The sequence below is a fragment of the Anser anser genome (assembly GCF_964211835.1).
Source record: "Anser anser genome assembly, chromosome: 9".
Lineage (NCBI taxonomy): Eukaryota > Metazoa > Chordata > Aves > Anseriformes > Anatidae > Anser > Anser anser.
This window is the reverse complement of record NC_139729.1, coordinates 16,396,579-16,413,904: the sequence shown is the minus strand read 5'-3', so window position 1 is coordinate 16,413,904 and position 17,326 is coordinate 16,396,579. Positions and strand designations below refer to the sequence as shown.

General features: G+C 45.5%; 1 protein-coding gene across 3 annotated transcripts in view; it reads right to left on the bottom strand.

Moving 5' to 3' along the window:
- The window catches only part of ATP13A5 (ATPase 13A5), a 31,443-nt gene that overhangs the window by 9,327 nt on the left and 4,790 nt on the right, over positions 1–17,326 (bottom strand). For all 3 annotated transcript variants that reach the window (XM_083849490.1, XM_083849491.1, XM_083849489.1), the window contains exons 3-19: positions 16,600–16,746; positions 16,322–16,392; positions 16,165–16,245; positions 15,542–15,611; positions 13,611–13,745; positions 11,197–11,269; positions 10,257–10,388; positions 9,462–9,632; positions 9,090–9,247; positions 8,672–8,860; positions 8,364–8,425; positions 5,724–5,874; positions 4,400–4,483; positions 3,170–3,326; positions 1,651–1,768; positions 985–1,109; positions 673–836 (exon numbers count right to left, since the gene is read on the bottom strand). In XM_083849490.1, the coding sequence (XP_083705616.1) occupies positions 673–836; positions 985–1,109; positions 1,651–1,768; positions 3,170–3,326; positions 4,400–4,483; positions 5,724–5,874; positions 8,364–8,425; positions 8,672–8,860; positions 9,090–9,247; positions 9,462–9,632; positions 10,257–10,388; positions 11,197–11,269; positions 13,611–13,745; positions 15,542–15,611; positions 16,165–16,245; positions 16,322–16,392; positions 16,600–16,746 (2,088 nt within the window). The remainder of the gene's footprint in view (positions 1–672; positions 837–984; positions 1,110–1,650; positions 1,769–3,169; positions 3,327–4,399; positions 4,484–5,723; positions 5,875–8,363; positions 8,426–8,671; positions 8,861–9,089; positions 9,248–9,461; positions 9,633–10,256; positions 10,389–11,196; positions 11,270–13,610; positions 13,746–15,541; positions 15,612–16,164; positions 16,246–16,321; positions 16,393–16,599; positions 16,747–17,326) is intronic.

The window sequence follows — 17,326 nt, the reverse complement described above, 5'->3', positions numbered from 1 at the left end:
CTGACCCATCTCTGGAACTGCCCCTGTCCTGGTGACAACAGGCCCCGAGGTGTCACTCAGCCCATGACAAGGGCAGCATCCCTGCCCTTGGGCAGCAATCCCCCTCCTGCTTTGTATCCAGCTCTGCTGATGGCCCCCAACACACCGCACTGTTGCCCACCACACAAACAGGGACACAACATCATTTCTGCAGTCCTTTCCTGTAACTTCAGGCCTGGCAGTGCTTGATTTTCTAGCTGTGTTCCCGCAGCTAGAAAATAACTGTTGCCAATACCTGTTAGCCACAGATGGCTAGTTTAAACACTGAAGTTTGGTCCAGCAAATAATCTCACAGACAAGTATTTTTAAATGCATTAATTAGGCACACTTCAAGCATGAAGGAAGCAGCCACTGCATCTGCAGAGCATTACCACTTATTCATGTAGTTATTTTGTATGCTGTCCTGAGCAAAGAGTCTATGTATTAATTGTTTCTCCCTAGCAGATGAATGGTCCATATCGCACCCCATATACCCTGAGGTAAGTAGGAACCAGCCCCTTTTACTTCCTCCCTTCCTCAAAGCTGCCTCAAAATGCTCAGCAAGGAACCCATACCCCAAAAGCCAGCTATTAGACATCAAAGATTTGTTAATTCATCCTGGCACCTGACAGCAACCCCCCCAGCTGCACATACAGGGGCAGCAGCTGTGCTTGCTTTGCTGTCTTCTGCCAGCTGCCAGGCAATGAAAGCTGGAGTGGAGCCCTCTGGTTCACTTGCTTCGATGATGATGGCTTTGCTGGCCTTGGGAATCATTTCCGCGCTCCTGGCCACTGTGACTGCTGTCTGGAGGTTGTCCCCTGCCAATGATAACAGAGAGGCTGGCCCTTTGTGTCCTCTGTCATGCCCCAGGTGGGGGCTGTGGAGCTGCCGTGCGATGGGGATGCTGGAGGAGCGAGCCCTTCCTGCGCTGCTCCTGTTCACCGTGGCTGGAGCTGGGGGATTCACCTGTGACCATGACGCTCCTGATGCGGGCGGCAGCCAGCTCCCGCAGCACAGGCTTCGTCTCCTGCTTCAGGCGATTCTCCATCACCAGGAGGCCCAGGAACACCAGCCCGGACTCTGCCTCCTCTCTTGGGGCAAGGACAGAAACACAGGTGCTGCTGTGCTCAGCTGGAAACAGGCTTGGCTATGCAGTGAAATGCAATTGGCACAAGTTCAGTGCTCAACAAGCACCAGCGTTTCTGCAGCTTCAGCCAAGCCACGGGTCCCCTGCCTTGCGGTCCCCTGGAAGGAGCAGCCCAGCCAAGGTGTGCGCAGGGAGGGGGAAGAGATCTGCAGGACCAGGCTGGCTGAAACCTGCAGGCTACAGCATTCAGTATGGCTTTCTATCACAGTCCCAATCCATGACCATACTGAAGCACAATTACCAGCTTTCATTGCCCTTTGATAACAGCTTCGGAAATTCAGCTCAGTGAGCTTTGCAAGAGCAGTAGTTAATTGCAAGGCAATTAACAGCATAATCACCATCTGCTGAGAGGAAGGTGTGATGCAGCTCAGCTTCCCCATACGCTTCCGTAAGCAAGAGAGGAGGGGGAGGGCTGGGTCAGGTCCTAACGAGTTGGTAAGGAAGCAAGCCCGCAGCGATGCTAGCAGCTCCTCAGCACATCTTACCTCTCCAGGTCACTCATGTCTACATCCTTTCCTAGGCTTAGCACTTTATGGGCCAGTGCGATAACTCTGAAGCCTTGGCTTGTGTACATCTTAAGCTCCTTTAAAAAATCAGCTGGGACTGTTTACAGGAGAAAAGTGTCATGGTTAGAATATTCCATCCTTGCTGACTGCTCCTCTGGGGTTAAGCCTGCCCTTTAACACGCTGTAGAGCCTTACAGCGCTCAACTTTGTCATAGAAGTCAGCTAAGGCTGTGTAACTGACTGTTCAAATAAGTGATCTGTGCATCCATTTTCTACTTCTTAAATGCATATTAAGGTGCAGGTAGGTATGATGCATTACCAGGCAGAGAAAAAAGGACTGATTCCATCATTCTGACCTGAACTTTACAGCATACATGCTGAGTACTGCTCAGGGAGTTGTTTTTATGTTAATGCCTTAGTGGGAAATTTCTCTAAAGTCCTAAATTTTCAATTCTGATGGTTCCAGTAAAAAAAAAAGGGGGGGCAAAAAAAAAAAAACTCTAAAAGCAGAGTTCCTTTTAACTTCGCAGTATTTTGTAATCACTACATACTGCAATCACAGCTTTACAGTGTGGTACCTAATTATTTATTAAGCTGTAATCAATACAAGAACAATCAAGACAGGAGGAGAGGAGCTATTTGGAAACCTGAGAAAGTGGAACAATGTTTTTTAAGATATCTTTCCTGCTGATGCTAAATTGTTTGGAGGTTTGTGTCATTGGAATTTACATAGCTTTAAACTAAGTTTTTCCATTGCCCCTCAAAACCATTTTCACCTGTTTTCAGGTCATTGCCATCTCAAATAAGAAACAACAGAGACACAGACCACTGGTTGGCACCCTTCCGAAGTATTCAGTGAATATGACCCAAGTTTTATGTTTGCAGGCAAATTGGAGAACAAGCCTATAATATTGCTCTCACACACACAGAAGAAAAGCCTATGTTTACTTGCAGAGGGAGGACAGAAGTCCTGGCTTGAGTGTTAATAGCAATTATCCTTAATAACAGTAATTTGCATGTCCACAGCAAGTTTCCCATTGCTGAGATTTAAAGCCTTTGTGAGCTGGGTCAATAACTCTATGCTGAATTTACAGGTCAATAAATTAACAGAAAATTTAAGGACTCATGCAGCACAACAGAGCAGCTGTGACACATGCAATTACCGCTATCCCACACCTTCTCTGGGTATTTTGACATACCAATGTTATTTACGAGCTGTATCTCCAGCTGATGCCTGTCAGCTGGGTGATGTATAGCGGCTGAACCACAGGCTGTGCATCTCGCTAGCTGCTGGGCTGCGTGCATCCTAACTCACAAACAAGCTTATTTGTATAGTTAACTAATGATATTTAGCTTCTGTACTGACCCCAGGCTTGTTTCTGGGTTGAATTGTACATATGTAGTAGCAGAGTGAGTGCTGCAAACCTTGCTAACACAAGGTCTGGTTTGGATTAAGTCCAAACAAAGACTGTAAAGGTGCCCTTCCCCACATCTGTACCAGTTTCTTGTCTGCATAAGCTGGACACTATTTCTGGTGCTCCTTTCATGTACAGGTCATACTGTTCCTCTCCAATCTTCTGTGAAACAACAGACATCCTCTGCAATCCAGAGGAAAATGGGAATTGATGTAGGATTGCTATTCCTTCCACAGGAGCCTGTAAGAGGTTGGGAAAGGGAGATGTTACTTCGGAGGTTGATTCATAGATTACACAAAGCAAATCCATCCTGACCTTCAGCTCATTTGAGCCTTTCTGGCTTAGGTGATTTATTGTTAGGAGACAATTTTAGTATTTTCTGGCTATAGTATCAGATCACTGATAACAAGTTTAGGAACCACAGTTTCAAAAACAGTGGCTTCCCAGCATACTTCCCAGGAACCTCAGTGTTTTTCTTAATATTCAACTTGTTTTCAGGCTTTATCCCAGGTTTTCTCTTAGCAACCACATACTGATGCAATATTCCTGGAGTTACAGACAGAGGAACTGAAAATTGATGTTACAGTGACATTACCAAGGGAACAGAGCAATGCTAGAAATAAGATTGTTTTCCATGTTGCCACAGCACTGTCTTTGTGGTACTGCTGACAGAAATCACCCCTCTTCTGCTGGGAAGAAGCTGTCTGGGTTGATGCACAGGCTGGAAATGTAACAATTTTCAGCCATTAAAACACGGAGCTCCTGCCTGGATTTTCGAGAGATGGGGTGAAGCAAACACCACCATGCTTTGGGGTGAGGCTGGTGAATCTGTCAGTAGGGTTGCACAACCATTAGCAGCAAACTTATGGTCCATGTTCCTAGCTGCAGTGCCCCAACCTTACAGTGCCTCTTCCTGCAGATAAAGTCCTGCTTCAGACATTTTTCTAGATTGCAAGTTTTCTTTACACTGGTCTCCAGTTAGACTTGTCATATAGCTTCATTATGTCAGCAGTTTTATTGGGTGAGGAAGCAGAAGTCTGTATCTGTTATTAGTGCAAATAGCAGAGCTGGAAATGAGAGAGTTTTAGGCACAAGAGCCCTTCTGGAAGCTCAGGAGCAGCTCCCCCAATTTAATCAGAATCTGCTTTTCTGGTCCTCAGCTTCCAGGCACTCTGTTTGCAGGGAAGATGCACCACAGGACCAAGAGTGGAGGAAAGGCATATTGCCCAGGTAAACAGCGCATGTACTAGAAGCTTCACAAGCTGGATGTTGAAAGCACAAAATTATTCATTCCCAGAAAGAGCCGGACTCACGCTGCTGGCCTTCGGCCCCGGTCTAACGACACAGGTGTGAAGAGTACCAGTCCCATCCTGAGATGTGTTGGACTCTTCTATCTCCTGTACAGGGAAAAAAAGCATTATTTCTGACGCTTCATGTTTTCTATTTTTTGGCTTCACACCTGTCTGTTAAAAACAGGGATGGCAGCACATGACAGCATGTTTCCCCTTTGCTGTTGCCACCCAGCTGCCACAGTGTTTTGTTGTAATCTATGAGGTCTTTCTATCCGTCATCACTGACAACCTCCCTGCAGTCCTGTCCTTAGCAGAAGCCTACAGGGCACTGCATCTTTAGACTTGATGAGAGCAAAAAACCTGTGTCAAATTTTGTTTTCTCTAAATTCAAGTCCCGCAGAAATTTAATGTCATAGCAACGAAAGGAAAAGAGAACTAATCCCTATCTAGCTGGTTTTATCTTCCAGTCTCCTGCTTTAAAAGACTCTCACTGATGTTCTGTGCAGAAACAGGGTGGCAGTTTTAGGTGTAGGATGCTTTAGCCCTCCACCTTTCCTACTTTGTGTACTGCCAAGGTTCATTCCCTCTCATTGTCCCCTTCTGCTGTTGTGCAGCTCTGCTGCTCCTTGTCCTTCCATCAGCCCGATGCCTTCCCGCAGTGCTTCTGCGAGAGCTGCATCTGTTTTATGTATTGATTCAAGTGTCTTGAGGAAAAGCTTGAAGGAGAAGAGATGATGGGGCAGTTAACTGCAATGACCCCAGGGCCCTTGCAGGCTGGGATGGGGAGAAGCAGCACCTTTCCTTCCCATGCCTTTCCTCTCCTGCCCCCCCAGCACAACCCTCCCCATCACTGCAGGTGTGCCCCGAGGCTCAGCCTCTCACCCCCTCCCCAGCTGTCTGTCTTGCTGTCCATTCAGCCTTAGGCTCCAGCCCTGGCTTCTCCATAGGGATGTCCCTTTGCTAATCAGAGAAAACAGCCCTCAGCACAAGGGCACAGAAACCTGCCCGCATGCTTCCTCGGCTGACCTGTGCTGTGCACGTAGCCAGCAGCGCAGTCTGAGCCCCTGCTTCCAGCAGCAATGCTCCCCCTCTGCTTCATTACAGTCCAGCATTTCCAGACCAAATTAAAAGAGCAAACACAGGCTTCCCTGAGGAAAATGATTGCTGGACTATCAAAAAAAACAGTTACAGTGCTGCAAATCTGCCATGAGGTTAGGAGGGATAACAGCAAATTCCAGCTGTTGTGACCAGGAGTGAAAGGGGTTCCCCTACAGACATGCCTTTGAGCTTGGCCTTGACCCGGGGGCTGTGCTTTGGAGGTTGCAGAGGACACGAGTCACGTTACCCAGTGCGTGCCCTCAAACATTTTCAGGTCCAGTGGATCTCCTTGAATCTTCTTATCCAAAACCACCAGGGAATGGCAGCTCGCCATGGCTCCGCACACAGGCCCCCAGGGCAGAGGAGTGCTGGATGGAAACTTGTGAATTTCCTGAAACCTGGTTAAAAGCAGAAGGTTAGTGGGACTGATAACAAGAAGGATGCAGAGAAGCCCCCAGCTAGCACATACAGGTGCAGCTTTGCTGCATTTAGTGCAGCAAAGAGCATTTAGAGCCCCAAAACAGCAAGCAACGTGCTGTCCTACCCTTCCTTCTGATAACAGCTCAGGGGCACTAAGAAGGCCAAAATGTTCCCAGTAATTAATTGTCAAGAGTTCAGCTTGATGCAAAGTAACTGAGAAGGGAAAACAGAGGGGCTGGTACAGGCCTGCTTAGCAATTGCTGTTTGGTATTAGAGCAGAGAAGACGCTATCAGGAAGAAAACAACTTGCAGCAGAGATCTCCAAGGCATTTAGCAATATGGCCTTGGAGAGCCTCCACTTCCACGGGTAGATCTTCCATCTGCAAACCCACAGATACCAGATGCTTGTCCCTCACCTTGGTTTTAAAAAACGGGTAAGCCAGACTTCTATTGAGTTACTTGAGGCACACTATTAAAGATCCATGTCCCGATTTATTTCTGTGGAAAGCCTTGAGATTTATTCCCTCCCTGGCCCTGCAGTACAGGCTGAGCACGTGTGCAGCTGGGCTGGGTGAAGACTCTGTTATTTCACCACGAAAGTTATTTCTCAAAGTCTTCTCACAGACACATTTTTTCCTTCTAAGAAACTGGCTGGCTGACAAGCTGTGTCTGCCAGACCAGAACACAGCCCATTACCATTTAGGCTGGCATGTTAAGGAGAAATTTAAATAAATTTTATTTACCTTTGATCACCACTAGCATCCCCTGTTTCTAAAACAGGCACAGTGAAATGCATCTGGAAGCAAGCAGCATGACAGCTCGCAGCTCTATTAAAAGGAACAATGAATCCCAGGACCTGTCATCCCTCTGGGCCATCAGAGTCTGTTCTGTTTCCAGCAAATTATACCTTGTTCTCAGGCTGGTCATAATTGGCTTATTAATTAATTAATACTTGAGAGACACCGTGAAAATGCTAAACAACGTAAAACCAACAAACATTTGTATGTTTAATAAGATACAATAGGATATTTTGCAAGTGGAATGAAATTCCTTTACTGTCATTGCCTCATGGTATTCAGATTAGCTGACAGCTAGTCTTATAATGTGTTTAAGAATGTGAATATTTAAGAAAGAGTAATTATGTAAATACACTAATGAGATCAACACAGCCAGCGATAGCTCCTCCTTGCATTCTGGCAAGCCACCAGCACTGGTTCCCAGCTGGGCATAGATTTGACATGTCAGCAAAGACAGACTTATGTTCTGACACTTCACAGAGTTCCTTATTACAAGGATTTATTCTAATATACGGGTCCAATTTTGCTCTGCTGCCCACATGAGCAGATACTACCTGCAAGGCTACCTTGGTGGAAATCTCTCTGGCATTTGCCTGCTTCCTGGGGGGCTCCCAGCCCATCCAACATCCCTTGCTCAGCATGGCCTCCCTGGGGCACTGGATGGGCACCAAGAAGGGACCATGCTATCTGCCTGCAGTTTGGCCCTGCTGGAAGAGTATTTTATCAGTTGACACTTATTAATCTCTTCTCATTAATTTGCATCAGATAGCAATTTTCTCTCTGTCCTTTGAGGAAGTATTGGGAATGTGATTTTTCTCCCACAATGAATTCATCCTATCATTCATTATAGCATGATTATCTCTGTGGTGTTGAGGTATCTTATATATTAACAGCACCTAATGAAATCCAGGAGTAGATATGGGTGTGTGATTTGTCCTGGCCACTGCAAAAGATTAATATTTTGAGTTGGCTTAACATGCAAGTTGCACTTCAGAACTGAAGTCTGTTATTGTATTTTAATAATATGAATTAAATAGTATAACCTGGATATGGTCAAGTTTAATATTTGCGTACTAGATATATCTTGAGGCTTTCAGTGCTCCTTGGGCTTGGATTTGAGATGGAGCATGCCAGGGCTATGAGGGAGTCTGTAAGGACACCTAAGCTTTGCAGGTCTGATCTGTGGTCTCATGGATTTTTGCAGTGTTTACAGAAGGTAGGCGAGATTTGACAGGCACTGAAGATAGCAACACTTCATTTCAACAGAAGGAGCATTATCCTAACCCCTTAAAGGATGAAAGGTTTATTGAACAGATTAAGAATATTTATTGAACTATGCTGTGAATGACATAATTGAAAAGCTCTGTGCATATTCTCCAAATCCCCACGGAGTAATTAAAAGCACTCACACTGCTGCTGGCTTCTCAACCACGCGTTTGTCTTGAATTAGCAGCCACACTCACCACTACACCAGCCACTGTATTTGCAAGGAAGGAGCTGAGCAGAGGGCAGGGATCTTCACCTCCCTGTCTCCCCCAAGCTACCCACCTCTTGCTGCATGTTCTTTGCTGTCTCTCCCTATCCCATGCAACCACCTCCCTGCCAACCTGACTGCTGGGCAGTACCTCTGCACTGGAGATGGGTTCCCTCTAAAGAAAATCCTTCCTTACCGGCTTCCCTCAGAAGGGAGGACACCCCACAGGTCCAGTCCATCTTCTGTCAGTGTGCCTGTCTAAAATGAGATAAATAGCTGTTACCCTTTTCCTTCCCACCCCTTCCCCTGACACATCCCCAGAGCTCCTTTCTGGGCAGGGTAAGGAAAGCCTCATGCCCCCAGTGTCACCCTGCCCCACAGGCACCTGCAGAGGATGTTTTCCTGGGGGCAGGTGAGGGGAGATTGGGGAGAAATAAAAATAAGAAATAAAATAACCGCTGTGCATTCCCCCAGCACCTTTGAGTGCCCCAGGAAGTGCCTTACTTTGTCAAAGCAAACAAGGTTGATCTGCCCGCAGATATTAATCCTCTGTGGAGTGATGCAGAAAATCTTCTTTTTCTTCAGCCTCCTTTGGGCATAAACAGTGCCTGAGGTCAAGGCAGCGGGGATCGCGGGAGGCACAGCCACGGTGAGGAGGAGGAGGGCCATAGCCACTACTTCTGCCACCGGTTTCTGCAAGCAGCCAGAGAAACAGGCAGTGGGAGGGGGGCAAAAGCCCCCTGGGGTCCCTCCTGCCACAGAGCAACGCACCCCAAGCTCTGACCATGGATTTATTCTCCTTCTTTCTGTCCCATCCCCCCACGCACACACTTCTGGCATCAGCAGACTTGACTGCAGAAGCAGAAGATATTCCAACGGCCTCGGAGCTGGCACACAGCCTAGGGGCATTGACTGTACTTACTTGATGGTATGTGAACACGCACACGGTGTAGATCAGTCCCAGCACACCGATGGCAGAGAGTCCTATGATGAACTTGAAGGCATCTCTGTAGAGCTGGAAGTTCATGGGCTTGGGGTAGAGGATGGATCTCACCAAGTCACCTTTAGCGGTGTTGAACCCTGCGTGAAGACACGAGCCTTACGTCGCATCGGTGACAAAGCGGTGGCATGGCGAGCCAGTTCTGTCAGAAACGGATGGCACTGCACAGGCCTCAGCTATCAGGTGGCAACGAGGACCGCTCGGGTGTGGCAGAGCCACAAGGAGACACCAGCTCTCCTATCAGCCTCATGGGAAGCCATTTTCCCCAATCTGGTCAAAAAACAAAGGACATACCAGTTTGCAGCACCACGGCTCTCACTGGCCCTCTGCCAGTTGGCTTCGTCTGTATGACTTCAGTCCCACAGAAGAGGACGTGTCTCCGGTAGTCCTCCATGCTGTGGGTTTTCCAGGGCATCGGACTCTCCGTGAGAGGCAAGGGGGTTTTAGTAACCGGAATACTTTCACCTGAGAACAGCAGCATGCAGCTTCACTTAAAGGGGATTTAAAAGTCTTATCAGATTGTGCATATTAAAAAATAACAGCGCCCTTTTAGGTGCTTAAACTTACCTGACTAATGAGCTTGCTTAAGTACTTACAGATGTGGATTTGTGGTGACAGCCATTACAGTTTTCATGTCAGAGTCCATCTGATGGCTTCTCTGAGCAATTTCTGTCAATGGGCTTGGGACAAATTGCATCCCTGGCCCAAGTTCAGGCCTTGCAGTGGCTCAGTGTTTACTATAATGCTGACTCATGTGCTCATACATGGCCTGCTTGAACCAAATCACTGCAAGATCAGAATCCAAAAAGCCAGAAAATACATATTCATTGTATTTGAATTATTTCACTTTCTGCTCCTGACTGTATTTTAATCCTCCTTCTGTGTGTGTGTGGATAAGAAATATATATTACACAATGGCAGTGTTCAAAAGCCCAAGACAACTGTGAATTATTCAAGCCACAGTTTTCCCACCTCCTGCTGCACACTATTCTAATAAATAGTAAACAATTTGCTGTCAGAACAGAGAGACACATCTCCCTGACAGAGAACCTGCACAGGGTGTTAACATTTCAAACTCCAAGGCTGCACCTGTGAGCATCCCTTCATTCACAACGCAGCTCCCATCAATCAGGACGGCATCACATGGCAGAGAGAGCTTTTTTCTGTCTAAAAGAAACACATCTCCTGGGACTAAGTAACGAGACTCCAGCTCTTTGCAACCTGTAGAATAATATGAAAATGGACTTCATTTGTGCTCAAATTCTGAGCTATAAAAAAACAAGTTTCAAAGCACACAGCATCCCAAAACTTCTACACTGCATGATTTAAGACCAGTGCCTTTTAGAAATAAAACTGGCTGAAAAGCAACAGCACAAAGGTAAGCCTTTGTCTGAACGTCTTCCTCCAAGTGGGTGTCTGCAGTTTTACTGGCTTAGTGTCCACAAAATGCTGACCTCAAAAACCTATCTAAGGCCCTTACATCTCCCATCAACCCTAGGAATTGCATATCCGAGCACCTTTGGGAGGCAAAAATACTATAACCCCTATTTTATGGGCAAGGAACTGAGGCACAGGGAAGGAAGCGTGTACCTCAGTGGGAGCCATATATCCAGACTCCACTCCTCAAGACTCGCTCGCAAGCTACTGACAAGCTTGTGAAAGTAGCCTGTATCAGGGCAGGGAAGCAGATCTCTGAAGGCCAGAGTTGTTATCTGGTTGCTTGTTTGGGAAATTAAGTTTTCCAAGCTTTTCTCAACTCTCAACACAAATTACTAGGCTTGCCTGTATCATTACAGATGCTGCAGATACCGGTGATAATGACACAGATGCATCATTACCGCATCGCATAGGCTGTGCCCACAGTTCTCGCTGTCCTGCCCAGCTCACCTCCCTCTGCCCTATTCTCCCTGCAGCTCGCCCTTCACGTTTCAGCCATGGAAACCAAGAGGAGCTGTACAATTCCAGATACATTTCAACACATCAGTTAATTACACAGGCCTGTGAGGAAAATGAGACTCAGATGACTCACCTTCTCTCCTCATGCAGACTGTAACCTGGACTTTGTTATGCTCCTCAACAAGGTCATGCAGCTTAGTAGACTGCTGTTGATGGGAAAGTGATAGCAGTGTTGAAACACCAACACTCAAGCTGAGCAGCATGTTACAATTCACTGATCATGTTAATATCATAGAAACTGAGCTCTGCTGAGTTATCCAGGGGAGTTTTCACATCTCTCTTTAGAAGTCAGGATGCTGATTCATAGTTAACCTAGAACGAGCTGCTGTAGAAACTTGGACCAAATTTTCAATTTGCTTTGACTCATTCCATTGTAACCTCCCTTGTCTTTCCTGGGGCTATCCCTGCTTCATAACAGAGCAAGTCTCCTCAGCTGCAACACTGCTACCTGCAGCCCCTTAGTAAGGGGCTTCTTTTTGCTCAACAGTCTTATCCTTGCTAGGAGGCTTCCAACAAAACAACCCAGTTGTAAAGACTGCCATTACAACACTGCCGTTGCGAGAAGAAAAATTCTAATTTGACTGGGTGTCTGTGCTTTGCGTGTTTTTGCAATCTAATGCGGACAATTATGTACCCTGAGATAATGATGAAGTCAGCTGTCATTGCAAGACCATTAGAGAGAATGCACTATCTTGATTTAGAAGTTGCAATTGAAAAAAAAAAAAAAAAAACTAATCCCCAAGTGTGGATTTCTTCATTAGCATTGTTCTTCTGAGGATGTCAAACCAGTTTGAAGAATATCCGGAGGCCCCAAACATTGTAATTTTTCCTGCCAAAGTTATCAGTCACACAATAAAACTGGCCTTGCCAAGAAAAGCTGAACGGACCATATCTGTTCTTGGTGCTCTGCAATACCAGGGCACGACATCACCACTTTAGGGATAAAGGTACTCTTAAAGGGATGCAAGTGCTTGTTCAACACGGGAGTGCTATTCATCCTACATGACACATACAGATTTTAGCCTGAGATACAGAAATGGCATTCATGGCCAACACACCTGTGCTGGCAAGAGCCCCAGCTATTCACAAAGTGCTCGCTGAGACCGGCATGAGGCTGGAACAAGGCAGCAATACAAGCATGCCCTTGGCAGCGAGGGTGCGTGGTGCATGGAGTGCCGTGTCAGCAGAGCACTGCAGTGAGCACACGCTGCCCAAAGGCCCTCAAGCCCAGAGACCCACACAGGAGCATGCTGTGCCCCCCAGCAGCCCATGGAAAAGAGGGGTCAGCTCAGCCCACAGCTAACTCCCCCAAAGACAAGTCATTACCTCCCCCAGGGAGCATTTCGCAAAGCAGCCTGCTGTATGCCTGGCTCAAGAAGCCATTCCCATGGCTGAATCTGGCCCCTGACCAGTCATTTAGTGCAGGAAGACTGGTTTGAGCAGTGCCTTTGGAGGCAACGTGAGCTGTGCCTGTCTTTGAAGCAGCACACAAGTGCTCGGGCTGGCTTTGAGCAGGACTGCCAGCCCCTCACACCCCATGGCTGCCTTCCCATCACCCCAGCACCACCTGCAACATGTCACTCCATCCATGGGAGCTGTGCTCCTCAGCACTGTCCACTAATCCCTGCATTCTTCCTGCAGATTAACAAAACATTCACCAGGACTCAGTTCCTTTTTGCTTTTAAATATTGACAATGCAGAGGAATGCAGTAAGTAAAATCCAGAACAGTCTAAAATGTTGCCTGCCAGACTTCTGTTCCTATCACTTTACTTTTTCTCTGTATTTTCATTTGTATATTTTCTCTTTTCTTCCTTATCACACCTTTTTTACCATGTGGTTTTTGCCTTCCTTGTTTATTTAAAATGAGCTCAGAGGCTAAGGAAGTGGTTTCCAAATTCCCTGCAAGTGTTCTGCACTTTCAGCAGGAAGCTGCAGACACCTCACCTGCCTGAATGCGGAGACTCATTGGCATGCAGCCACTGTGTAAGGCTCACCTTGATCTATGTTTCTCTGCCACAGAGGCTGAAGATTTCAGCCATCACAGATGAGTGCTTTAGGTCAAAAGGTGAATGAGCTGAGACTACTAGAAAATGCTTCTAAGCAGTAAAATCTGTGACAGAAGTGTTGAACAGCTTTGAGAATTTAAAAAAAAAAAAGTCACGCTTCTTTTTGCTGTTAAGACCCCACTATTCAGCGGACCTTAAAGGAAGTCAAGTCTCCTGAAATTACAGTAGCAACCAGACTCATGGGTGCAGTCCACCGTCTTAAAGTCCTATGAACCCCACGTGTCAAGACTTCAGTCCTCTTTAATTCTTGGGAAGATCAAGACCACTAGGTCTTTACCTTTTACTCTTCTGTAGTAACAAATCTGCAGCAATACATCAGAATACAGAGTAATAAAAAAGAAAAAAATACCCAGAAAGAGCACAGAAATAGCTACTTATTGTGGCTGTGAAGTAGTCGCTAGCAGGCCGCACGGCACTCACCTGTCGAAGGTCATACACGGTTAGGCCAACAGAAATGATCGACAGGACTATGATAGCCACCGAATATTCAATGTAGCCTTGGCTCAGCCACAGCGTGAGGGTGAAGGCTTGGAATACATAGAAGGGGTTTAAAATCTGCAAACAGAAATGTAACAGTTGTCAGGGGATGGACATAACACTGGGCAGCAGAGACGGGGTGTAGGAAGAAGGGAGAACATTTCATTACTATGTCTAGGAGTCTTCAACACCAACTTGAAGGATTGTTTTGCCATCACAAGACAATGTTTTCATGGTTGTTTTAGAGCATTAATAGCCCCCCATCTCTGAGTTTACCAGCTTACATGTTACTCATGGTATTTGTAATTAAAAGCTGTTGCTAACCAGTAACTGTGCAGCAGCAACTAGGATGGCAACTTAAAGTCAGTCTTAAGGGACTTTTAGTCAGTTGGTTTCTCACTGTATCTAACAAAGGTGACCTTAACATTGCTGTTTCTAAGTAATCTCTACACAGATGGGAGAGAAAGAGGGAAGAAGAATGAATTGCAGTAATTGTCTTTAATATTTTGTGATGTAAGAATGTCAGTGTGGATATACTTATTTACAAGAAGAAAAATCTCAGAAAAAAAATAAGGGTCTGTGGGGCCATCAGTCTCAGACTACAGCTAAATTGAAGGCTTGATTTTCTCTCACTTTCATACTTTTGGCTACTCTACCTTGTGACAGTTCTACAATACTGGTCATCACTCACTATAATGCATTATGCTAAAACAGGCAACAAGCCCCACTGAAATTCAACTCAGAATATAATTGTGGTTATTGTGGTACATAACTAACAACAAAAGAGTTAGATTAAATTTTTCAGAGAATTGCCCACTATGCAGTGTGTCTGAAGGAGTGACAGACTTTTCTGTAGAACTGATATAACTAAAATAGCCACCAAAAGAGCTGTCTGCATAAGGATTAGAATTGAATTATTCATCTGACAAATTTGGTCCCTCGATGAAAATTTAATGCACTCTTCAACATTCACTAGGACAAAGAGACAGACACTAAATCAGGATGCCAGCCTTCAACCACTGACGCTGTATCTGGACTGAAATACCACCAGCTTACGAGGACCACTCTGCCTTCAGGCACCACCATCAATATTTCAATCACAAAGCTTCAGACTTGGATGGAAGTGCAAAGTTCAGATTAAATAAACTTTTTTAGAGTGCTACACTGGAGTTCTCTTCAAGACCATCTCCAGAGGGCACTGAAAAGTTGGTGATATGAAATCCAACCAATTTCAGGGGCCCTGGAGCTTTTCATGTATTTTGTGGGGTTTCAAAAAACTCCTCTTGAAGTTTAGAAATGTGCTGACAGATACTAGCTTGGAGCCCCATCATTCATAGCTCTTTTCTATTTTAGAAATACTGATGTGGTATCCATAATCCGTTAATGTGAACACTGATGACATGATATCCTGTATGCAAAGCCTCTGCTTACAGGTTGGAAAAAATTTGTCTACCATTTCAATATGCAAACTCAGCCAGTAACCATCCACGTGTCTCTCTTATCCACAAGATGTGTTAGGTTTCTCCTCTGTGGAGGAAGGATAGTCTTGCAGTATGTCCTTGTTGACAAAGGAAAAGTGTGCCTTGCCTCTATGCCATAGGAGAAAAGGAAGTTGCTAGGTGAATAAAGCAATTACAAGAATTTTGCAAGTGTTTTAAGCACACTCCTGATTTACACTGCTGTTGAGGCCACAAGCCCAGCAGCAGAATTTCTGATGTTTTATACTGCATTTGGACTGTTAAAACATAAAGGAGGTTCATCAACTTTCCTGTCTCATGCCTATGAAGCATCAATTGCTCCATCCCAGAGTGCCCAGGCAAAGTCTCAAAATCACTTCCTACCTGTCCTACTCAACGCCAGTCTGACTTACTAACCTCTTTAAAAAGTAGCTTCCAAATGGGGCGAATTTCAACTTCAATGGCATTAGGCCCACACACCAGCTGCCTGTAGGAAGGTAGAGAAGAGTTCCCCATGTTATAGCTTAGTCACACAGGTAAGACTTCATACAGAAAGCTGTGTGCCCAAATAATATTAACAATTATCTAAACAAGTAACTCCCGGGGGACACAGTTGGCTGAGCAGGACAAATAAATCTGTCAAGAAGCTATTGTATCTGAGAAGATTTTACCCAGAGGCGGAAGTTTGCTATTTCCTTGTTGAAAAGATTGTCAGTTTGCTGCTAAGTCCCATGATGAGCTCTCTGGAGGGCTTTTAAGGAGATGCTGGCAAGGTAAGCCAGTCAAGGCTTGCTGTGCCCTGAACCCAAGCTGGAACTGGTGGTGTTTTCCCCAGACTTACTTTGGCATCACTCAGAACACAAAAAGCTCAATAAGGTGTGGGGGATAACGATTTTGCACCTTCCTGAATGCCACCCATGCAGTTTGCACTGCCTTACTACTATGGTGAGTAGCAAGAACCTCACGTGAAATTAATACAGAGAATTAATAGGTCATATGGTCATTATTAGCTCAGGTATCAACTCATATGTAGACTGTACCTGATCTTCTGGTCTTCCCTTGTCAGGCCAGCTCCAAACTTGTGGTGTATGCTGTGACATGTATTGCTGTCTTCTAATGATCTGGGTGAACAGAAGAGAGTTCACACAGGGGACTCCCTCACTATAAAGTATTTTATAACAGGTTGCTGACACTCACCCAACTCTCTTGAACTGTTTTACAGAAAAGTCCCAAATGTAACGGATTTTCTGCACCTGTATACATCTCACCTGCAAGATCAAACAGCAGAAATTCCTTTTGACTTTCAGGGAAAACCACCTCGTTATGTTACAGAAACAGTTCCCCTTGTCTTAGGAGAAAGCTTCAGCTTATGAAAACAGGATTTGCAGGAAGATGCTGACAGAGCATTTTGGGGAGCCTCCAGGTGCCTTGACTCCTTAGTTCACCCATCATCTTCCTGCCATATTTCTCCTTACCTTTAATTGTGGCTTCTTTGCAGCTCTGTTTATAACAGAGTCTTTATCAGCTACGAGAGGACATTCTGAATTACTGCCATCAGGCAGTGGCAATGCAGACAAATCAATCCAGGTCACCTTCTTCCGGGTGTATCTCTGAAACTCATCCTAAGGAAATAGAGCCCAGTTTACTGACAACCCCAAATGATGCCTGAGATAATGCTTCCTGACTCTGAGAAGTACATATGAGATTCCCAGAGAACAGCAGCACTGTGGCATCATTGTAGTCATAGCAAATGTAAGCCCATAGCAACAGGGATGCTGGGTATCAGTGCTTTAGCACCGATCAGTAAAGCACTTTGAAGTCAATCACACAGTCATCTCCATTTGCTGTGATTCATGCTTCGGAGGAATTTCAGAGAAGATGAAACCGAGCCAGATGTGCTTCAATAGCTACTGGGTGGATATTCAGTCTGTGGACCAGACTAGAGCTAGCTGGAAGTAAAAGCTTTCTGAAATATTTTTAGTGTGGACATTGAATCCTCAGCACCAGCTCCTGTGCTCTGCAGATCTCCTATAATGCTGTGTTACTTCTCACACATCCACAGCTAACAGCAACTCAGCTTTACTGTTACAGATGCACTTGTCAGACTGAATTGTCCTTTAATCACTTTAGTCTCATCTAACTAGTTACAATAAGCAATAGATTACTCTTTTAGTGGTTGGAGTGCATTTATATTAGGGATAT